Below are 25,437 nucleotides of genomic sequence, written 5' to 3'. Positions count from 1 at the left end.
TTCTAAGTATTTGTATAAATTGTGTCAGTGGCTATGTGATATGAATCATCAATAGCTTGCCATACTTGTGATTTGTACTTGGTTGGGTACTTAGTTTCCAAGGACACTAATCTAAACTAGAATGTGCTTTTAAAAGCCCATTATCAGTGATTACTGATTAAATAAGTAATCTTCACAAGTAGATATTGCTTGCAGGGCACACCAAACACACAAATGTTCCATCCGTACAAGGGCTAATACATCCATTCTGAAAAGCATCTGAACATTTGAAAGTCACAAGCCCTCACCACCAGCTTACATTAGCATAAACGTTTTTGCAACTCTCCACAAGAAAGTTTCAAATTCCCAGGGCTTTACTTTACCATCTAGAGCATGGGAAAACTCACAACAGGGTGGGTTAGGAAAGCTACAATTATATCTTGACTGCCTTCATCAAATTATAGGAGTGGGAGGTAAAGACATTAATTGAGACACTCATAAAAGAACACACCCTTAAAGGTGAATCCTGCACTCTGATACACTAGGATCAAATGCAGAAGTCACACACACTCTATCACTTGGTGAATTTTCCAGGAAGCAAAAACAATGGGAAGTGCATATACGAGAGGAGACATTCAATACACCTTTCTGCATACAACCAAGGTACTTATTACAATTTAATTAAAAGTTTTTACATTATTCGAAATGCCAGGCTGGATGAAGCACAAGCTGGAATCACGATTGCCAGGAGAGATATCAATAAACCTCAGATACGCAGATGACCCCACCCTTACAGCAGAAAGTGAAGAAGAACTAAAGAGCCCCTTGATGAAAGTGAAAGAAGAGAGTGAAAAGCTGGCTTAAAACTCAACATTCAGAAAATTAAGATCATGGCATCCGGTCCCATCACTTCATGGCAAATAGATGGGGAAACAATGGAAACAGTGACAAACTTTATTTTGGGGGGCTCCAAAATCACTGCAGATGGTGACTGCAGCCATGAAATTAAAAGACGCTTGCTCCTTGAAGAAAAAGTTGTGACCAACCTAGAGAGCATATTAAAAAGCAGGGATATTACTTTACCAACAAAGGTCCGTATAGTCAAAGCTATGGTTTTTCCAGTAGTCATGTATGGATGTGAGAGTTGGACTATAAAGAAAGCTGAGCACTGAAGAATTGATGCTTTTGAACTGTAGTACTGGATTCTTGCAGAGTCCCTTGGACTGCAAGGAGATTCAACCAGTCCATCCTAAAAGAATTCAGTCCTGAATATTCATTGCAAGGACTGATGCTGAAGATGAAATTCTATTATTTTGGCCACCTGATGTGAAGAACTGACTCACTGGAAAAGCCCCTGATGCTGGGAAAGATTGAAGGCAGGAGGAGAAGGGGACGACAGAGGATGAGATGGTTGAATGGCATCACCGACTGGATGGACATGAGTTTGAGTAAGCTCCGAGAGTTGGTGATGGACAGGGAAGCCTGGCGTGCTGCAGTCCATGGGGTCACAGAGTCAGACACAACTGAGCAACTGAGCTGAACAAGTAATACCACAGCTATGAAGAATGCTGTTAACATCCCAACACCTAATTAGCATATAATAGACACTATCACTTCAGAATGAGAGCTGTCTTAGAAGTCATGGCCAAAGGCATTTGAGAAATTAGTTGAAAGAGAAATTAGGCAGGAGATGGGAAATTCCTAGGGCATGATTAGAGTCAGCCTACTTTTTCAAATATACAAATACCACAGCATGGGACTATTTTAAGTACATTTTTGGTCTGCCCTTTTGATTCGTTATCTCGAAGATCTATATTAAGTGTATAAGTATATTCATATATTTAACATAACTGTTTTTACTAAAAAAACAATTTGTCAATTTATTTTACTAATGCTCATTGGTGTAAGAGGTGCTCTGAAATAAGCAGTTTATTTTTTTTATTCTCCTTCATTTTTTAAAATTTATTTTTAATTGAAGGATAATTGCTTTACAATATTGATTTTATTTCTGCCCTACATCAACATGAATTAGCCATAGGTGTACACATGTCCCTTCCCTCTTGAAACCTCCCTCCCACCTCCACTCTTTACCACCTCCCTAGGCTGTTACAGAGCCCTGGTTTGAAGCACCTAAAGGACAAGGGAAACTTAACTTCTACCTCTTTAGCGTCCCCTACTAAACAAAAATCAAGACTATGCCAGCAAATCCAGGATGCCCTATGATTTTGATGGATCTTATCCAAATTAGACTTTAAATATTTAGCACCACCTGGTGTTAAATTTATTCTTTAAAATGAAGAAAGTATGGAACACAAGTAATATAAAACCTCAAATCAGTAATAATATTCCAACATTAGTGTGAATTGAAGCTTTTGGAATTGTTAGAAAATGCTAATTTTGTTTATATATGAAATTTTCCATTTAAAAAAAAAGCCTCTGAAAGTAGCCTTATTTGTCTCATGGAAAAATTCTTTAGACTCACAGTCTAACTAATTCTAGCCTCAGATTGCAACTATAATTTCTAGTAACAGAGAAAAGAACTAGCAGAGAAGCCCTGATAAACTTTCCAAAAATGTAGCATGATCCCTGTACATAAATGGGGTGGGGTGGTGGGGTGGTGGGGTGGGGGACTTAAATTTATAGCTTAATACTCATAGTGATCTTACATTACAAAAGTTTCATTTTTTAAAATGGGATGGCAATGTTCTTTACAGTTTGCAAATGTACCAAATTAAGAAAATGAAGATATAGCAACACTAGCCTCTGCACCCATAACACATACCTCTCCACTGGGTGCTCTGTAAAGAAGTATTAATTCTTCTCAGGTTATCAGAGACTCAGAGGGGTCCCTTGCCTCAAAGAAATTATAATATGGACTAACATATCATTTTGTCAACATTAGTAATGAGATTATGCCAAAATCCTGCCTACCTTACCAGTTTTCATTTCTAAAAGAGAAAGCTACAAACAAAACCAAAAGCATATGTAAACTTAGAGCAATGTATGACTTTGAAGAATCCTTTTCGGAGAGAGTTAAAATACGTCTTTACCACTAAATTATTTTTAAATAATAAACTGTGAAAACTCTTTTAGTAACTAACAAATAAAAGTACTAGAGAAAAAATTTCACTTTTTATATTACTGAAAAGGAAACCTCTTTTAAACAAATGCTTAGTGTATTTTGATTCAGAAGCTAAAAAGTTATCACCATTATTAATACCAGTTGATAGAACTGATATGACTATATGGAAAGATAAATGCAAAGAATTACTTAAAACCATTACCAGAAAATCAATGAGTTTAATCAAGTGTGCTGTAAATGATAATCATACAAATCAACACTTCTTGTAAATACTCAATAATTATAAAAAATTTTCAAAACAATATTCCATTTGTAATTAGAAAAATAAATATATTGAAACTTTCAAAATTTAACCAGGAATGTACATAACTTTTACAAAACCACAAACCTCTTGGGTTAAAAACAAGGTTTGAAACAATAGAAAAAGTACCCAAAAAAGTCATAGATAGCTTCATCTATTTACAATTAAGACTTTCTACAATGAAAATGAAAACATTATACTTTTGCCATCTTTAAAAAAATATTATAGTGCTATTGGGTCACACAAAAACTAGGAAGGAGCATCTGAATTTTCAAGGCCAAAGTCACTTTCTGTACTGTGTGCTGGCTAAAACATCCCCTAAAGATTAAACTCTAATCTTTAAAGAGTTCACAAATTTATAAGTATATCCTCAAGGCCAAATTTAATCAATAATTAAAGGACATATGCAAACACAAATGAAATGGAGAAGTAAAAGGACAATCTCATATTGAATATTTACTGGGCATTATAAAGCTGGGTGGTTCTTTTCTTACTGAAGTTGAACACAAGAAAAGCACACAAAACATAAATGTTCAGCTCAGTAAATTAGAATAAAACAAACATCCATGCAATCACCATGCAGGTCTAGAAACAAAGCACTGCTAGTACCTGGGCAGTGAGGAAGGGACTTCCTCCCAATCATAAACCCCTTCCTCCTCTCCAAGCAAAACTATCATGGCTTTGAAACACTGGTATCATATAGTATGTACTCTTTAGCATGTGGCTTCTTTGGGTTAACATTCTGTTTTTCAGATACATCCATTTTGTTGCGTGAGCTGAGTTTGTTCATTTTTGTTTACAGTATGATATTCCCAGGCAGGAACATACAATAATGTACTTACCTGCTATATTATGATCCACATTTTTCACACCTCCCTAGTATGAAGCTAGACCAAACAGGGCTGCTATAAACATTAATGTACACACAACTTGGTTGCACACATGCAAACCATTTCTGTGGCGAGTGGAACAGCGAGGTCACAAAGTATGTACACATTCAGCTTCAATACTGCCAACCAGTTTACCAAAGTGGCTGAACCAATTTATATATACCAAGAGTGTATGAGAATATCCTTGCCCATATTCCTACAAACTGTCTATTTTTATTCCTCTTAATTAAGTGTTCTGGTAGGTGAATAGTACGTATATGCCATTACGGTTTTAATTTGCATTCCTCTAGTGACTTGTGGTCTTGAGCACCTTTTCTTATTTTTACTGGACATTTTGGACATCTTTTTGGTGAAGTATCTGCTCAAGTCTCTCGTTTTTCTATTGGGTTGCCTTTTTCTCACAGATCTGCAGCAACCCCACTGCCACTCTGCTGGCACAGCCACCCCTCACCTCCAAGGAATAATAACTCCAACAGTGATGATACTACCAGATTGAAGCTCTCCTGCATGCAAACACTAGTCTATGTCATCTCACTAACCCTAACCCTGTACGGTGGGTTCTGTAACTATCCCTACTTTAGAGATGACGCAAAAACACACAACCAAGAAATGAGAGAGAGAGAGAGGGTGCACGCGAGCGAGCCAGGGTTCAAGTCCAAGTCTGCTCTGGGAATCCCAAACCAGGCACCCCTCACTGCTCTCTGGCTGCCCTTGCCATGTGCTCACATTGTCTCACTGCTCACCCAGGAAGCCTGCCTCCTAGCTGCTGAGCACATTCCCAGGCCTATTCCCTCAGTATTATAAATCCTACTATGCCTTTATTCATTCCACAAACTCTGTGAAAGGAAAATAAAAATGAAGTCAATGTAGATAACAGAGCTCTCTAAACTGGATCCAAGAGGCCACTGAGGAAGTGAAACTCACATCTCAACACAGATGGGAAAACTCTGTCAGAGTGCTGCCAATAACTTCTCCCACTCTGTGGCTTGCCTTCTTCCTCTCTTAAAGGTGATTTTTGATTAACAGAAATTCTTGATTTTAGTAAAAATCCAACTTATAATTTTCTTTTTGTACTTAATCATTTTTGTGTCCTATTTAAGAAAGCTTTGCATACTCTAAGGCCACATATTTTCCTCTACTGTCTCCTAACATATTTACTGTTTTGCCTTCCACAAATAGATCTATGATCCACTGGGAATTTGAGTGTAGTCTGAGATAGGGGTCTCGGTTCACTTTGTTCCAGGTGAATATGCATGATGCTCGGGCACCATTTACTAAAATACCACATTTACACTGTTCTGCGTGCCACCTTTCCCACAAATCAAGTGTCTATATATGTGTACGCTTGTTTCTGGCTTCCTTATTCTATTCCACTGATCTATTGAAACAAGAGTATTGCATATCCTTGCACCAACAGAACAGTCTTTATTAATCTAGCTTAATTTTAATTAAAAATCTTGAGATCTATCAAATTGTTCCACTTTTGTTCTTGAAGAGTGTCTTGGCTTTTCTCAGCTTTTTGCATTCTCATATAAATGTATCTCTTTTAATGATTGTCACAACCCTTTAGGTAACCAAAGCTTATCAACCCACTTTAAAAACATGGCAAAGCAAACCTGGAAAACAGATATAACTTGACTGAGGTCATAAAACTGCACAGCCTAGATTTGAACCCAGGAATGTGCTTGTGCTAAGTCCACACCTACAATATCCTGCATGCCTATAAACATATACACGTGAAAATGTTAAGCTTAAAAACAGACACAAGTAAAAATAACAACGAATTATTATTTTACTACCTACTGGATTTCCTATGTTAAGATAACTAATTCTACCAATGCTGGCAAATAAATTTATTCTTAAATTGGTACAATAGTACCCATTTTGCCAACAGAAGTAAAAACGACTATTAATACAATCCTTTCAGAGTTCTAAGAAACTAAATGTGGTTACTGCTAATAAAGGTACAAGAGAAGTTGATATACTGAAGCATTAATATAGTTACTTCCTGCTTAAAGCCCAATTGTTTTAAAATGTGGGTCATGCCTTACTCCCATTCTAGTGCATTAAGGAGATGAAATGAATAGATCTTCGGTAGGGAAAGGAGAGAAAAGATTCATGGACAATTCCCAAATATTTGGCTTGAGCAAAGGGTACTCAAAGAATTAATAGTCTATGAACTACACACTGTGCTAAGTGCTTGACATAAATTATCTCATCTCGTCCTACCAACTCTAGCAGGTATTACTGCTGCCCCGAACTACAAATGAAAAAAACAGGAATGGGAAAGAAAGAACTGAGTATCAGATCTTAACTGAATGTTTCAGTTGCTAAGCTCTTTCTACCATAACAAACTGCTAATATCTATGTGATATTTATTTCACAACTGAGCTGAAAAACTAGATTTTCCACTGGGAAATATACAAGTGACCCTAAAACAACAGCCAGGCAGCTGTCAGGATTTCACTGTAATTCAATGTAGCAAGTCACATGGGAGTCTTTTGACATTATTGCCCCTAGCAAAGTCACCTTTGAAAACAATATTACATTTGTTTGCCTGGGTTTTTCTACCTTTTTTTTCCCCTTAAAGATTGGCACTGTAAACTTTAAAAAAAAAAAAAAAGTTTAGATCTTTAATATATGTTAGAAATGATACAATAGCTCACCCTCCACTTTTTACAATCCCACTACAATGACTAGTAAATTAAAACTAGTATGACATGGATAAATAACAAGTTCCAACTGTTTAGCATAGGGAATTATTCAATATCCTGTGATAAAACCATTGTGGAAAAGAATATGAAAAATATATATATATATGTCTATATATATACACACACGTATAACTGAGTTACTTTCCTGTACAGCAGAAATTAAACACAGCACTGTAAATCAACTATACTTGAATAAGATAAAAAAAACTAGGAGCAGAGGGTAAGATGGTTAGGTAGTATTACCAAGTCAATAGGCATGAATCTGAGCAAACTCCAGGAGATAATAGAGGACAGAGGACCCTGGCGGGCTGCAGTCCACAGAGTCAGACACAACTTAGCAACTGAAGAACAACAAAATGTGTGTGTGTGTATACAATAGAATAATACATAGCCATAAAAAATGAAATTTTGCCATTTGCAACAATATGGATGGACCCAGAGTATTATCCTTAGTGAAATAAGTCAGACAGAGAAAGACAAACACTGTATGATATCACTTGTATGTGGAATCTAAAAAATACAACAGACGTGAATATAGCTAAAGAAGAAACAGACTCACAGAAGTAGAGAAAAGACTAGTGGTTACCAGTGGGAAGAGGAAAGGTGGAAAGGGCAAGATAGAAGCAGAGGATTAAGAGGTACAAACTGGGACTTCTCTGGTGGCCTAACGGCTACGGCTCCATGCTCCCAGTGAGGGCGTGCGGGTTCAATCCCTGGTCAGGGAACTGTATCCCACATGCCACAACTAAGAGTTTGCATTCTGCAACCAAAGAGATCCTGCATGCCGCAACGAAGATCAGAGATCCTGTATGCTGCAACTAAGAGCCGGCACAGCCAAATAAATGTTTTTTAAAAAGAGGTACAAACGACCAAGTATAAAATAAGCTACACTGATACACTGTACAACACAGGGAATACAGCTAATGCACTATGATAACTACAAATAAAATATAATCTTTAAAAATTTTGAATCACTATGTTGTACATCTGAAACTGATATATCATAAATAAACTATACTTCAATAAAAATAATTCAAATTTTTTTAATTACTTGGAAACAAAACTAGTATTACAGACTCATGAAAGGATAAGAGATCACTATGATACATCTCAATAAACTGGGCAGAAGAGAATAATTTCCTTATACACACAAGCATGGGAAATACAAGTAGGGAAGACATGAACCTGCTTTATTCTGTACTCTTCAGACCACATCAGTAATACTGGGCTATGCACTTAAGAGGACAACACATCAATCAGAGTAATAATTTTTACCTAACAGTAAGATTTATAATGTAGAGTCCTTGAAATTACTTATAAAATAGTCTCTATTTCACTGAGTCTGAAGATGGGGCCTAGAAATCTGACTTTTTTTTTAAGTTTCTATAAAACAGGCAGAAAACAACAAAATGGCAATAAGCACATACCTATCAACATTACTTTAAATGAAATGGACTAAATCTCCAATCAAAAGGAATAAAGTGGCTATACAAATAAAAAACCAAGACCCAACCATGTGATGCATGTAAGAGACAAACTTCAGCTTTAGTTACACATATAGGCTCAAAATGAAGGGATAGTCCATACAAATGGAAACCAAAAGAGAGCCTAGGAAGCTATATTTATTCAGAGTAGATAGCCTTTAACTCAAAAGTTGAAAAAAGAAACAAAGAAGGTTATCATATAATGATAAAGGGGTCAAATTCATCAAGAGGATATACTGATCACACATAAACATACATACACACACACCTAACAATGTACCACATACATATCTTAAGCAGACAGACTAAAAAAGAAAAGACTCAAACAAAATCAGAAGTGAAAGAGAAGACATCACATCTGATACCACATAAATACAAAGAATCAGAAGAGATTACTATAAATAATTGTTGCCAACAAATTGGGATAACCTAGATGAAATGGATGGGTTCCTAGAAACATAAACCCTATCAAGGAAACATGAAGAAACAGAACATCTGAACAGACCTATTAAGGAGTAAGGAGACTGATTGAGTAATCAAAACACTCCTAACAACAACAAAACCAGAAACAGTTGGTTTCACCAGTATGTGTTTAGTCGCTCACTCATGTGTGACTCTTTGTGACCCCATGGACTGGTGGGTCCATGTGGAGCCTGGCGGGCTCCTCTGTCCCTGGAATTTTCCAGGCAAGAATACTGGAGTGGGTAGCCATTCCCTTTTCCAGGGGATCCTCTCAACTTAGGGATTCTCTAGTAAATTCTACAAACATCTGAAAATGAGTTAACAATAATCCTTCTTAAACTCTTGCAAACAATCAGAGGAGAAACTCATTTTACCAGACTAGCATTACCCTGATACCAAAGCCACATACAGACACAGACAATACAACAAAAGAAAACTACAGGCCAACATATCTAATGACTACAGATATAAAAATACTCAGCAAAGTACAAGCAAATTCAACAGCACATTAAAAAGTCACCATGATCAACTGAAATTTATCCCCAGGAGGCAAGAATGGTTCAACATCTGCAAATCAACAAATGTGATTTAACACAATGAAAGTTTAAAATCATATTATTTCGACAGATGAAGAAAAATGATATAACAAAAATTCCACATGCTTTTATGATAAAAACTTTCAACAAAGAGAGTAGAAGAGAAATGTACATCAACATAATAAAAGCCAGACAACAGTTAATATCACACTCAATGGTGAAACGCTTCAAGTCTTTCCTCTAAGATCAGGAATAAGTCAAGGATGCCCATTCTTACCATTCCTATTCAAAATAATATTGGAAGTGTTAAAAAAAAAAAAAAGCAATTAGGCAAGAAAAGAAAATAAAAGGCATTCAAATCAGAAAGAAAGAAGCAAAGTGTCTCTGTCTGCAGATGACATGATCTGCTATGTAAAACATCCTAGACTATACCAAAAAACTAATCAATAAATTCAGTAAAATTACAGGATACAAAACCAACATACAGAAACCAAAGCATTTCTATTCATTCCCTATGAAATATCTCAAAAAGAAATAATTACAACAAACCCTTTTATAATAACACTGAAAACAATAAAATACTTACAAATATATTAACCAAGCAGGTGAAAAATCTGTATTCTAAAAACCATAAGACACTAAGAAGTTGAAGACACAAATAAATGGGATTATACCTCATATTCATAAACTGGAAGACAATATTATTTAAAAAAAATAGCCATACTACCCAAAGCCATCTATAGATTTAATGCAATCCCTATGAAAATCCCAACTGCATCTTTTTACAGAAATAGAAAATAATTGTAAAATTTGTATGGAACCATGAAAGACTCAAATAGCCAAAAAAATCCTGAGAAAGAAAAAAAAAAATCACACTTCCTGATTTTTACCTGTATTACAAAGCTATAACAATCAAAACAGTATGATACTGGCATTAAAAACTGACATATAGATCAATGAAACAGAATTGAGAGCCCAGAAATAAACCCATGTATATGTGGTCAACCAATATTTGACAAGGTAGTCAAAAATACTCAATTGAGAAAAGCCAGTCTCTACAATAAATATTGCTAGGAAAATTGGATATTTACACGCAAAAGGATGAACTGAAACCCTCTCTTATACCACTCACAAAAATGAACTCAGAAATGGATTATTAAAGACATAAATGTAAGACCTTAAACATAAAACTCCTAGAAGAAAATAAGATTAAAAGATCCTTGACATTTCCTTGGCAATGACTTTTTCAGATATGGCACCAAAAGAAAGAATCAACTAATGAGACTACATCAAACTAAAAAGCTTTTGCACAGCAAAACAATCAACAAAATGAAACGGCAATCTACAGAGTAGGAGAAAATATTTGCAAATCATGTATTTCATATGGGCTAATATCCAAAATATATAACTCATAAAATTCAATAACAAAAAGCAAACAATCTGATTAAAAATGAACAAAGGACCTGAATAGACATTTTTCCAGAGAAAACATACAAGCACATGAAAAGATACTCAACATCACTAATTATCAGAAAAATGCAAATCAAAACCTCATTGAGATACCACCTCAGACCTCAAAAACACAAGAGATAAGTGTTGAGAAGAACGTGAGAAAAGGAAACCCCTCTGTATTTTTGACAGGAATATAAATCAGTACAGCACTATGGAAACCAGTATTGATATTCCTCAAAAAATTAAAAAAATAAAACTGCCATATGATCCAGCAATCCTACTTCTGGGTATATATCCAAAGGAAACGAAATCACTATGTCAAAGAGACTTCCATACTCCCTGTGTTCATTACAGCATTATTCACAGTAATGAAGACATGGAACTAACCAAAGTGTCCATTGATAGATAAATGGATAAAAATGGATATATACACATACACTAGAATATTATTCAGTCATTTTTTAAAAATGAAGGAAATTCTGCTATTTGGGACAACATCAATGAAACCTGAGAGCTGAAATAAGTTAGAGAAAAACATTTACTCTATGATATCACTTATATATGGAATGTATAGCGCAAACTCATTGAAACAAGAGAATGGCGTTTGCCAGGGGCTTGGGTCTGAGGACATAGGAAGAGGCTGGTCAAGAAGTAAAAATCTCCAATTATGAGATGAATTAATTCTGGGGATCTAATGTACAGCATAGGGACTACAGTTAATACTATTATATAGTTGAAAGTTGCCATGAGAGTGAATCTTAAATGTTCTCACCACACACCCACACACAACTGGTAATTATGTGAAGTGACAGAGGTATTAACTAACTGTACTGTAGCAATCATTTCAAAATACATACATGTACCAAATAATCACTTTGCACATCTTCAACTTACATAATGTTATACATCATTATTCTCAAGAAATCTGAGAAAAGAGCAAAATCTTTAAAAAGAAACATTAATATAAAATGACAAATAAACATCTTTGTAAAAGTTGAAGTACAAATGAAATTTTAAAATACACCATGTATTATTTGTCCTGTTCAAAAGTCTTTCATAACAAATATTCCAGATGTAGAAAAATTCCACTCATTTTGCATTGACATTGGTCAAATACAAAGTGTATCAAAAAAGAATCCCTCAGGTGAAGTATTAGGGCACATGTTACCTCTATAGTTGCCTATAATTTTTTTAATGATAAACTATTTTGCTTACTCTGGTTTTGGTTTTGCTTTGAAATACTGCTTTTAGTATTCAGATTTTATATTAAGTTCTTATTTCATACTGGAGTCTTCCATAAAAACATTCATACCTTCAATTCCTTAGTATTAAGAAAAAAAAAAACCTACAGTCTATCAGTGAATATTCTGAACTTGAAAACACCATCAAACATTATTGGGTAATATTTACACATACAACATTGAGATCTCATGGCAAGGTTAACAGTACTACAGAAAATACTAAATTGTAACTGCCAATTTACCGATTTATTTTGCTCCCAAACTTGTTATTTCTTGGAACACCACTCATAGGATTTATAATTAATATAAACTTATTTTACTCCTAATAATACCTGTTAGCAGCAGATAGAGGATGAAAACATATTTATAAGATGCAACAACTATGAGTAAGACCAGCTTATTAATCACGATCCAGCTTTTCTCCCAGATGCTTCTGTTTCAGTTCCCAGATCTTTACTTTCTACTGTGTCAGTATGCCCCATTCTTGCTTTCCCCTTGATGCCAGTGGAACTCTTAAACCAAATGGTAACCAATAGTATTGATTGTTAAGCTTTAATTATCAAGAAATTTTAAACTACTTTTTCCTGTTTTCCTGACTATTTAAATGATTTTCCTCAGCTTTTGGAATTCGAATAAACGTAAAATTTCCTGAGAAGTGCTAGGAATGCCTTCCCACATGGAAATCCTATTTTATCCAGAGATCACTGCTTTGAGCCTCCAGAATCTGTCCCAAAGTGAACAGCATCCATTGGGAGTTACTAATCAGCAATATTCACCCAATCTTCCTATTTCATCTCCCTTGTATCCCAATTTCCAGAGATATCTGGTATTGCCTAGTTTTTGAGCTTTTTGAGGATTTACAAGGTAAATCTGATCTTCTGCCAATTTAGGGTTTATGAGTCTTGCGTGTCTAGATAAAGTGCCATTCTTGTTTAGGCTTTTCAGTTTTGGGTGTCTAGATAAATTGCCACTCATTCTTGTTTAGGCTTTTCAGTTTTTCAAACTGTAGTGTTCATCTCCTTTCCTGATGTTCTGTCCTTTGGATCTTTACTATAGTTTCAGTAGGGTTTCAATAGGGAGCTAGATCAGAAGTTAATTTACCATCTTATTCCAATAAGAATCTTCACTTTTAACTAGTTTCTTAAGTGACTGTGTTGCATGTAGTCTCAAAACACACTTTCCAACACTAAACTGGAGGACAGTCAGTAGAAAGTACCCAGAACAGTGAACACAAGGAGAAATACCTGAAGCTAAGGAGATTTACAAAGGAGAATATGCTGGGAGCCACAACAGCTACTTCAATAGCTAAAGAGCTAAGGGGGGGTGGGGGGGGAGAAGTTAGGCTTGTTCTCTATGCCTCCAAGGGAAGCTAGAACCAGCGTGGGAAAACTGCAGGCCAGAGATCTCGTACAAGACAGAGAACTTAAACTCTCCCCAAAAGGAATGAACTGCCCCGGGAAGCCAGAAATGCAAGAACAGGCTGCACTACTACCACTTAAATTTGGGGTACCACCAACAGCATCTAAGCCCCAGATGGTTGTGTGGTCCAACGGGTGGCTGAGGCAAGACTCATACACATGAAAAACAAAGTTAATAGATAATTAAAAGCAAGAAGAATGATTTTACAAAGAGAGTCATTTTAGGCACACTGAAAGTTCTCAAATACAAAGCATTGTCTACACTTCGAATACACCAGGTAATGACTGCCTGGTCCTAAACTTCCTTTTCTCAATCAGAATATAATTTTTTTCTACACAGAATCTGAACTTAGATGTGCTTTTATCCCAAGATTTGAGTGGAAAAGTGACAAAGTGATGAGTCCCCATGAGCCACAAACCTTAACATATCCCTAAGCCATCACTTCTTTACCTAAAATGCATGTTGGCTTAAACACAGGTCCCCCTGCTTCTAGTCTGCTCCCCTAGTCCAAACAATGAACAAAGAGGACACCAGAGAAGATGGAGCATAGCGACCAAGGGAAAAGTGGCGTAATGTGAGGCTGTAGCAGTGAGCAGAGAAGCCAGATCACAGGGAGGGGCGGGAAGGGTGGACTGTTGGTCAAACTAAATATTTCTGGCTTATCCTAAGCATAATGGTAAACAATACAAAGTTTCAAGTAGGAGTGTGACATGATCACATTTTATATTTTTTAAAATAGTTTTTGTGTGAAAAATAAAGTAGAAATATCACATTTTGTTGCTGTTTAGTCGCCAAGTCATGTCTGACTCTTTACAACCCCATGGACTGTAGCCCGCCAGTCCATGGACTGTAGGACTGTAGCTCCTCTATCCACGGGATTTCCCAGGCAAGAACACTGGAGTAGACTGCCACTTCCTTTTCCAGAGGATCTTTCCAACCCAGGGATCAAACTTGCATTTCCTGCATTGGCAGGCGGATTCTATGTCACATTTAGGCAGACCAGTTAGGAAGTGGCATCCAGGTGAGAGATAAAGGTAGTCTGGACTTGGATGACAGAAGTAGAGATGAGGTAACCAGGCTTGACAAAGTCGACCTAAAAGGTAGAATTAAGAGAACGTTGAGAGGTCTTAAAGATGATCCCCAGTATCCTACATGAGCATCCGGGTAAATGGTGGTATCAATTCCCAGGGAAGTATATACTACCAGATAAAAGTTAGGAATCCCTTTTTGAGTGAGTTAGGTTTGAAAATCTGAATCACCTAACTGTAAATGTCTCACAGGCTCCACTTCATCATTTCTCACTAAACGTCTCCATTCAAGCTTCAAACTCAGGATCCTGGTGATCAAAATCTGCATCTTTCTTCTGCATCTGCTCCATTTGCTGATTAATTAATGCTATCAATTGTGAGGGATGTTACAGATGGGGTTCCTGCCTGCAATAAAGAATACTGGAATATAAAACACCTGACATACGTCTCTGATAAAATTCTACCAGATCACAGGGAGGGGCTGGAAGAGAGGATTCACAGATTCACCTATAACACTGCAGGTATTCCTTCCACAAAGGTTAACTTTAAAGAGTTAACTCCTAATTCTACAAACATTTAAAACTATCTGAAAACAAATACAAAAGAATTAAAGGATGCTTTCATCCATAGACTGCTTTGCTAGGAGTAAGATAGCTTTTGGAATAGATCCAAAGAAAGTAGATTCTAGAGTTAAATGTCAATTCTTAATTAACTGTCCTGTTTTCCTGAAGTAAAAACTTCAAGTTAGTTATTTTGCAGCAGACAATCTTTGTGTCCTGTTATGGCCCAACACTGTCCCCTGTTGGAAGGCATCACAGGCAAAATGATCTTATTCCTAATCAAGTTTGTGAAAAAGTTTTGAGTTTCTGAAAGAAAATGAAAAGGGATTATGTTTATTTTATCCTTTTCAGTCCATCGCATTTGAGTAAAACTCACTGGTAAAGAGAAAAGGAAGGAAAACCACCTTACTGCTTCCCATAGTAAAAAGCACAAAATGACATTTACTTTTTGGTTACCTGGGTAATGGAAAGGTGACCCTGAAGAGAGCAGGAGGGAGTTTCTGAGGTGAGGTGTACCCTGATTATAGTACCAGTCACACAAATCTATACGTGTATTACAATTTACAGAACTAAACCAAAAGGTAAAATAGTCAATTGTACTGCATGATAATTTTTTAAAAGACAGATACAGAATAAGAGCATAAAAATACTCAGTGCCACATGTTTACAGAAAGGAAGAAAAATTCTAAAGTTAGAATGCAAAAACATTCACATAAAATTCAAGTTTTGCTGTTTACACCTCAATTTGAGCTATGGAAAGGTCCTGATCTGACACAAGCATGTTGAAATATTTAATAGGGACTTGGAAGCATTTCTAAAGGTTAATGATGTACACGAGCAGTAAAATCACTTTGTCCCTAGCAGAGACAAGTCTAATGAAAGGTAACAATCTATTACCAAAAACTAGTAGTTAATATTCACCTTTCTCTGGTAACCTCAAAAGAAGAATTATAAAGGCATTTTATGTGAGTGTGTTTAGTCTTACTCAAAAAGCTGGAGCATAAACAGTCCAAGCCGGATACTCAGCATCTATGTAATCTTGGTATTTTGGATGCCAGGGAAATCCCATACAAATCTAAGTTATATTCAAGTTCCAAGAGTCTGGAGCACCCAAACCCATCTGCGGACCTTTCAAGTGCATCTGTATTGCCAAATGAAATACGGTACCAAGAGCCCACACAATGGATGATCAGGTGAGAGAGCCCAGATGACCAACTGACCCAAACTGAGAACAAAAGCCACATTAACACCTTTGTTCCTTCCATCTCTCCTGATAATACGCTTGCTGTTTACCATGGGGTATGGGCTGTAACAGTGATGAGGAAGTATTACACAGGGAGTTCACAAAAGATGTTAGAATTGGCGCAGAAGGGGAAGAGAGAGAGTCTGACAAGCATGAGATCTTAGTTTTCTAAGATTTGGTTGAGTCCTACTGCTTTCTGTTTGTCTACACTTCCCCACTGATCGCAGAGAGGCCAGTTATTGAGAGGAATCCCAGTACCCACAACAACATAACACTTCCAACTTCAGGGGAGTAGTTGAAAAATAATGGTACAGTAATAAGAGAATGATATTGGTCATTTCCCACTCTTCACTAATTAATGACATGGATATCTTTGCACTAAACTTGCCTGTCAGAAGCAGCAGTATTCACAGCATACCAGAGTAATTACCAAAGTATCCAACGAGATACTCAGCAGAATAACAGAACAATCCAAACCTCTGCAATGATACAAGTCTGCAAAATCACCCCCATCTTAACATCTGCCATGACAAGTAATTTCCCCCAAAAGATTGAAAACACAGAAAACAAACATTGAAATCAAACAACAGCAAAAAAAAAAAAAAAAAACAGGAGATTAGATCATAAACAAGTGTGGGATCTGGGAACCTATCCAGGTAAACTTATTTAATCTGAACTCTAGCACATAATTTTAAAACTCCAAGATTTCCAAAACCTAAGACAAAAACTCCCACATACCATCAACGAGGACATGGCTCTTTGAATTCATATTTTTAGAAAGGTAAACGTGATCATTAATACATGCCTAAATTACACAATTCTTTTAAGCCTCATACATTATGTGAATGACAAAAAACACTGAAGCAAACTGATGGTTCCTCAAAAAATCAAACTGAGAATTACACTGTGCTGTGCTTAAATCATTCGGTCATGTCCGACTCTTGCGACCCTATGGACTGTAGCCCACCAGGCTCCTCTGTCCATGGGGATTCTCTAGGCAAGAATACTAGAGTGGGTTGCCATGCACTCCTCCAGGGGGTCTTCCCAACCCAGGGATCGAACCCAGGTCTTCTGCATTGCAGGTGGATTCTTTACCATCTGAGCCACCACGGAAGCCCAAGAATACTGGAGTAGGTAGCCAATCCCTTCTCCAGAGGGTCTTTCCGACCCAAGAATCAAACCGGGGTCTCCTGCATTGCAGGCGGATTACTTACCAGCTGCACTACTGGGGAAGCCCGAGAATTATCCTATGACCCAGCAATTCCACTTACAGTATACACTCGAGAGAACTCAAACAATAACTGTGTACCAATGTTCACAGAAGCACTATTCATAACAGCCAAAAGATGGAAACAACCCACATATCTATGAACTAATGAATGGATAAACAAATGTGATATATGCATACAATGGAATATTATTTAGCCTTAAAAAGGAAGAAAATTCTGCAATATGCCACAAGGATGAACCTGAAAGACATGATACAAAGCAAAATAAATCAGACACAAAGAGAAATACTATATTCCAGAGACAAAGTGGAAAGTTGGTTACCAGGGGCTGGAGAGAGGGGGAACTGGGGAGTTATTATGTAACAGGTTATATAGAATTTCAGTTCAGGAAGATAAAGGTTCTGGAGAGGATGATGGTGACAGTTGCACAACAAAATGAATGCACTTAATGTCACTGAATAGTACACGTAAATGGTTAGAATGCTAAATTTCATGTCATGGACATTTTACCACAATTAAAAAAAAAAAAAAGCAAATACTAGAGCAAGAAACACACAGTCTTCCTGACAAATCAGGCCATATGGAAAAATGAAGCCTCAGGTATTGCATGTAAAATAGAATTTTACATGGGAGCTATTTTTATAGGGAGCTATGATATATAGTTTTCCTCAATTACTCAAAATGTTCAGAGACCCTAAAAATATCTGAATTACCACTACCTTTAAATCAACGAAATGAGAAAAACAAACACTAAATAATGTTAATAGGATTTTATAAAACTACTATTCCCAGCATGTTACAATCAATACAGAACCAGCATAGTTACATTCAAGCTCTGCACACATAAAATCTTCAAATAAACTTCTGCGGGCATGTATTAAGTACCTCTATTTGATGACCAACTATCCAGCACAGCTCTCACAAATCTAATGCACTATACTAAACATAAAGATGAGAATAAGAAAATAACTTCTAAGTGTTATAGAAAGTTTGAAGAACAAAGCTGAAGCAGATTTTAGCATGTTTTTCAAGGCAGAAAGACAGGGAGGCACAAGAGTCTGAAACAATGAACACTCTACAGGCACACTTCCGAGATATTGTGGGTTCAGCTCCAGACCGTGACAATTAAGTGAATACTGCAATAAAGTGAGTCACACGAATTTTCTGTTTTCCCAGGGCATGTGATAGTTATGTTCACACTATACCGCAGTCTATTAAGTGTGCAACAGCATTATATCTAAAATCAATATATATAATTTAAAAAATAGTTTACTGCTAAACAACAACAAAAAAAGCTAACCACCATGTGGGCTTTCAGAGTCGTATCTTTATGCTGGTGGAGGGTCTTTCGCTGATGTTGGTGGCTACTGACTGATCAGGTGGTGCTAGTGGTAAAGAACCCGCCTGCCAATGCAGCAGACGTGTAAGAGACACAGGTTCGATCCCTGGGTCGGGAAGATTCCCTGGAGGAGGGCATGGCAACCCACTCCAGTATTTTGCCTGGAGAATCCCATGACAGAGGAGCCTGGCGGGCTACAGCTCATAGATCGCAGAGAGCTGGACATAACTGAAGCGACACACACACTGGCTGATCAAGGTATGACTGCTGAAGGCTGAGGTGGATGCAGCAATTTCTTCAAGTAAGACAACAATGAAGTTTGTTGCATCCACTGACTTTTCCTTTCCCAAGTGGTTTCTCTGTAGCAAGTAATGCTGATACACAGCATTTTACCCACAGGAGAACTTCTTTCAAAATTGGAGTCAACCTCTCAAACACTGTCACAATTGTATCAAATAAGCTGACGTAATACTCTAAACACTCTGTTGTCATTTCAACAATCTTCACAGCATCTTCACTGGGAGTAGGTACCATCTCAAGAAATCACTTTCTTTGCTCATCGATAAGAAGCAATTCTTCATCCATTAAAGTTATATCATGAGATCACAGCAATTCAGTCACATCTTTAGACTCCACTACTAATTCTAGCTCTCTTGCTGTTCCCACCACATCTGCAATTACGTCCTCCACTAAGTCTTGAACTCCTCAAAGTTATCCATGAGGACTGGAATCAACTTCTTCCAAAGTGAAAGTGAAAGTCGCTCAGTCGTGTCCAACTCTTTGTGACCCCATGGACTGTAGCCCACCAGGCTCCTCTGTCCCTGGGGAGTCTCCAGGCAAGAATACTGTAGTGGGTTGCCATGCCCTCCTCCAGGGGGTCTTCTCAACCCAGGGATTGAACCCAGGTCTCCCACATTGCAGGCAGATTCTTTACCAGCTGAGCTACTCGGGAAGCCTGACAGTGTAATACCTGCTTTCACTTGAACACTTAGAGGCCACTGCAGGGTTATCAATTAGTCTAATTTCAATATTACATTTCAGGGACTATGGAAGCCCAAGGAGAAGGGGAGAAACGGGGTAACAGTCAGTTGGTGGAGCCATCAACTTATTTGATAAATGGTGACAGTGTTTGAGAGGTTAACTCCAATTTTGAAATAAATTCTCCTGTGGGTAAAATGCTGTGTAACAGCATTACTTGCTACAGAGAACACACACGTTTCTCAATTAATTTCACTGTCTTATATGGGCACAGTTCATGGCACCCAAAAACAATTACGATGGCAACATCAAGGATCACGGTTGAAAGATCACTATAACAAATTAATAATAATGACAAAGTTTGAAATATTGTGAGAATTACCACAATGTAACACAGAGGCACAAAGTGAGCATATGTTGTGGGAAAATGGTGCCAATAGAGTTGTTTGATGCAGGTTTGCATCAGAAACCTTCAATTTGTAAAAAACACAATAATCAAAGCACAATAAAATGAGGCTTGGCAGTAAAGCTAAACATAGTACCAGCAACTCAGACTAACCAGGGAACTACCATGTCACTTTCTGTAATTCCTATCATTTAAGAACAGTATCCCAAACAACCACCCAGAAGCCTTTTAAGGAAAACATTCACAGTACTGACCACATAAAAACGTAAAGCATTAGCACAGTAAAATATAGAAAAAAGTTAACAAATAGTCTGAAAATATCTGTCCCATATCTAACAGCTAAGGGGCTAATAATATCTTTACAGAAAGAACTCCTAGAAATCAATAAGGAAATGGAAAAACCAGTAGGGAATGGGAAAATTATATAAACTGTTTTTCACTGCTTCATTTTTCAAATCTTAAAAAGCTGCTCACAGGTTCTTTGCATCAATTTTCCTGAGCCTGGTCTTTCACACTTAGTAATTCACTCTGAATTACTCCCACAGATCTATATAACATGGTCTCCAGGAAAAGTCAAAATTAAGCTCATGTGCTTCCCATTTAAAGGAACTATTGCATAATCCCGAAGACTGTCATACACCTGATGAAAGACTTGACCTAGAATATATAAAGCACTCTTACAACTCAATGGTAAACAACAGCTTAGTTTTTAAATGGGCAAAGGAATGAATAGACATTTCTCCAAAGAAGATATACACGTGGCCAATAGCACACAAAAAGATGCTCAACATTAGCCATCAGGGAAATACAAATCAAAACCACAATGAGACAATGCTTCACACCCACTAGGACAGCTAGAATTAAAAAAGAAATAAAAAAGATAATAAGCGTTGGCAAGGATGTGAAGAAATCAGAACCTTTATACACTGCTTATAGTAATATAAAATGGTGGAGCTGCTTTTAAAAAAAAAGTCTGGTAGTTCTTCAAACTGTTAAATACAGAATTACCATATGACCTAGGAATCCTACTCTTATGTACATAGCCAAGAGAAATGAAATCATTATGCTCACACAAATAAACGTGTACACCAATGTTCACAGCAGCATCATTTAGGATAACCAAAACAACTGAAATACCCATTAACAGGACCAATGGATAAATAACTGGTGGTATATCCACACAGTGAAATAATATTTAGCAATAAAAAGAAATGAAGTGCTGATACACTTCAACATGTTAAGCGAAAGAAGACCACATGGTTTATAATTTACCAGCCTGTTCTAGAATTGTCCAGAATAGACAAACGTATTTATATATTCAGCAGATTAGTAGTTCCTTAGAGCTAAAAGTGGGGTAGGGTAAGGAGGAACTCAAGGGAGACTGCTAATGGGGACAAGGTTTCTTTCAGGAGCGATGGAAATGTTTTAAAATCGTGGTTGTCGGTTGTACAACTTTGTGAATGCACTAAAAAGCAATATGTATTTTAAAATTCCATGGTGTGGAATTTTAAAAGCCCAACTGCAGGTTGCGCTTTTTTATTCTCCCCAATTCTAACTCCATTTTTCCCCCAGTTCCTAAAACAGTGTCTGGCAATACCACGAATTCACTAAATTCTGACTGAATGGAAAAGTAAATTTCCAAACGTGGGTAAAGCATTATAAAACACTGTCATAGCCAAAGAGATGAAATTACTGCAGGATGGCATGACAGGGGCATACAGCATGTATGTGTACGTGTGTTTCCCATGAAAGGAGATGAGACTGAAAAATTCAGCAGAAACAAGACTTTGAAGTGTCTTCAATCCAGCCAAAGGAATTTGTACTATCCTGAATCAATGGGAAGGCCAGTAAGGTTTTAAGTAGAGGATTAACAGTCAGATCTGTGTTCTAAATGTGTAAATTCAAGCAGAGAGTTGCTGCTTATATCCAAAGGAGAAGGAGAGCAATGCCCCTCAGGTGAGAATAAAGAGGAATGAGGGGAAGAGACCAGGAAACGAAGCAAAATATAATACTTGTGGATTTTTTAAATTACAGCCCTTTCCACACACGCACAGACTGACAAACATGCATGCGCACGCTTATATAAACACCCGAAAATCACTAAAACGCTGAAAATCACTTCTATGGTCAGCCCCCTTATGGAGCTCAGCTGTGATGGAGACGAATGATCATGACCACCGAGCCAGAGTATTCTTTTATACAAATATCTAGGCAGGACCTCTCTCCGACTGTTTTAACCTGGGACCACGGACAAAGCGCACAGTTCCACCTCTTCACAAATGTGCTCCTGGAAACGCTCACCAAGGACCACGGGGCAAGGTCACGATTAGCCCACCAAGGGTCCCCCAATCACGCAGCTCCAGGAGGTCGCGACCCAGCAACAACAAGGTGGCCCCTGACGCGCTGCCCTAGCAACAGTCCGCCCCGCGCGCAAAAGCGGTCTCCAGAACGGAGTAGGACTGACCCGACTCTTTTCTCCCGCGTGGACGCTAACCTGTCAGGCGTAGAAACACCACGCCACAGCGAGCGTGACGGCCTCTTCCGGAAGTGGAGCGTGTGGGAGTGGGTGGGGCAAACGCCGGCGGGTGGACACGCCCCGCGAGGAGCAGTCAAGACGTCCGACGTCACCTCCTCTCGGGGCTAGAGCAGTCAGGACGCGCTAGAGCCGTTGAATGATTACAAAATCCCGGCGCCAAAGCGGTGGCTTCTGAGGCTGACATTGGTTCAGCTGCCCCGCTTCTCAGAAGCTTGTAGAGCACGAGAAGGGCATTTGTTTTCTCAAATCTCAGCTTTTTGTTTTGTGCACCCCATTAGCCCCCAACATACTGTCAGTCCATCAGTGGGTGCCTAGGAAATTTAAAACCACTGGTTCCTATTGCTCCTCGCAGGGATCTGGCGCTTCGATTCATCTCCAAGGATGCGAAACCACGGGCCATCTGAGCACCGCTCTGGCACTGAAGTCCATCTTGCCGATTCGACTGAGAAAGTTAACAACGCTATTTTTTTTTATTCATTAAATTTAAAATTCTTACTGTGCTCTAGGGAATGGATTGTTAAGAAAAAATGTAATGGTCTCGGTTCTCATGGCGTTTAGTAGCAAAATGCATTAGTAGTAGTAGTTACTTAATAGATTCGTCATGAGGATGTAAAGCGATCAGACTCATCTGGCAGCATGTAAGTGTTCAATAAACGCTAGTTATTATTATTTTCATCTTGATCATTCCATTGTCATCATCGCTACTATTAACGTCACCCTTTGTTTTAATGACAAGTTTGAAGTTCAAGTGTTACCTACCACCCAGGGCCTTGGATTCTTTAATCAAAAAAAACTGATAGAGGCCAGAGAGAAACCGAGCAGACCATACGGAAAAGAGAATTAGTAAGCTCAAAGGCAGAAACCTAGAAATGATACAAGTAGAAGAGAAAATTAATATTAAAAAGAAGGAATAAAAAAGAGAAAATGGGGACATTTTGACACAGCTACTTTGAGAAAACAACTGAGCAGGCCATTACATCCTATCATAAAAGTTAAGTGTAAACTAGACAATATTTACCTCAAAGACTAATAAAACTAGCATTAGGTAGGTTGGAATGAATGTCTTTTCTTACTTGTCTTACATACTGTCATCATGAAATTGAGTCCTGACTAGTCTGTTTACAAGAAATTTTACAGTAAAACTTTCAGTTTTAAACCTGGAAAAGTTCTTTGTTATCTACCAACATGTCATCTTTAATCCAAAGTCTATGCTTCCTCTATATATTTTTTAATAGGAAATTGCATGGATGTACTATAGTTGTATATATAAAACTTGTATCTGTTATAAAAAATTGTACCTGCTCAAATATGTTGGCTGTTGAAAATGGGGACATTTTATAATGATAATGAGGTTAGATCATCAAGAAAATTTAACAATTCTAAACTTGTATGCTTTTGAACTGTGGTGTTGGAGAAGACTCTTCAGAGTCCCTTGGACTGCAAGGAGATCCAACCAGTCCATCCTAAAGGAGATCAGTCCTGAATATTCATTGGAAGGACTGATGCTGAAGCTGAAACTCCAATACTTTGGCCACCTGATGCGAAGAACTGACTCATTGGAAAAGACCCTAATGCTGGGAAAAATTGAAGGCAGGAGGAGAAGGGGACGACAGAGGATGAGATGACAGGATGGCATCACCGGCTCAATGGACATGAGTTTGAGTAGGCTCCGGGAGTTGGTGATGGACAGGGAGGCCTGGTGTGCTGCAGTCCATGGGGTTGCAAAGAGTCAGACACCACTGAGCAACTGAACTGAACTGAAACTTGTATGCAACATATATCAGAGGTTTGATACATGTGAAATAAAAACTCCAAGGAGAATCAGAAAAATCAACAACTACAGTGAGTGATTATAACATTCATCTCTCAGTAATCAAAATTAGATAAAAACCTCGATAATAGATCCATGCAATTTCCCATTTTAAAAAGTATATAGAAGACTAGAAAAAGATTATCAACCAACTTGCCTAATTTATAGAACACTTGACCTACTTATCAACCACCTTGACCTAATATCTCCTAGAACATTGCACTCAATAACTATAGAATACATATTTTTTTAAATGTCTATGCTTTGTTCACCAAGATAAACCATATGCTAGTCTATGAAACAAATTTCAATAAATTTTAAAAGACTGAAATCAGGCTTTATACTTTCTAATAATAATGAAATTAAGTTAGAAATAAATAACAGGAAAATATTTGAAAAATCCCTAAATAGTTGGAGATATTTGTGGGACAATTTAGAACTTTAAATACTTATTTTCAAAGAGAAGAAAGGTGAAAATCTGAGTTTCTACCTTAAGAAGCTAGGAAAAATGGTCAGCATCATGGCATTATGAGATGCCTCTCCTTTGATCTACAACCAGAAAACATCCATAACTCAACAAAGGTGTCTCTGCCCAACACATCAGGCTGGCCAGAGAATGCCACACACTTGCACACTTAAAGGTGGGTGGATGGAACACATGGAAGAAGTGGAACCGGGGAAACAAAAAGGCAAGAATTCTGGAGTGGGTTGCCACTTCGTTTTCCAGAGGTCTTCCCAACTCAGGGAT

The 25,437-nt window shown here is 37.5% G+C and overlaps 1 protein-coding gene across 31 annotated transcripts in view; it reads right to left on the bottom strand.

The window, feature by feature from the left end:
* Positions 1-25,437, bottom strand: part of COA1 (cytochrome c oxidase assembly factor 1) — a 179,970-nt gene that overhangs the window by 66,628 nt on the left and 87,905 nt on the right. For 4 of the 31 annotated variants that reach the window (XM_081535333.1, XM_081535326.1, XM_081535311.1 and 1 more), the window contains exon 1: positions 22,808-22,892. The exons of 13 other annotated variants lie outside the window; for them this stretch is intronic. Coding sequence is in view for 5 of the 18 variants with exons in the window: in XM_081535303.1 (XP_081391429.1) it covers positions 14,332-14,360 (29 nt within the window). In the remaining 13 variants the exon portion in view is untranslated. Of the gene's footprint in view, positions 1-14,331; positions 14,654-14,819; positions 14,994-22,561; positions 22,893-25,437 lie in introns of those variants that run through there. 14 more of the 31 variants (XM_081535312.1, XM_081535310.1, XM_081535314.1 and 11 more) reach the window with 8 other exon arrangements.

This window comes from Giraffa tippelskirchi, chromosome 10 (genome assembly GCF_054371585.1).
Source record: "Giraffa tippelskirchi isolate mGirTip1 chromosome 10, T2T-mGirTip1v1.2.pri, whole genome shotgun sequence".
NCBI lineage: Eukaryota > Metazoa > Chordata > Mammalia > Artiodactyla > Giraffidae > Giraffa > Giraffa tippelskirchi.
The sequence above is the reverse complement of the archived record's forward strand: the minus strand, read 5'-3'. Positions and strand labels throughout refer to the sequence as shown.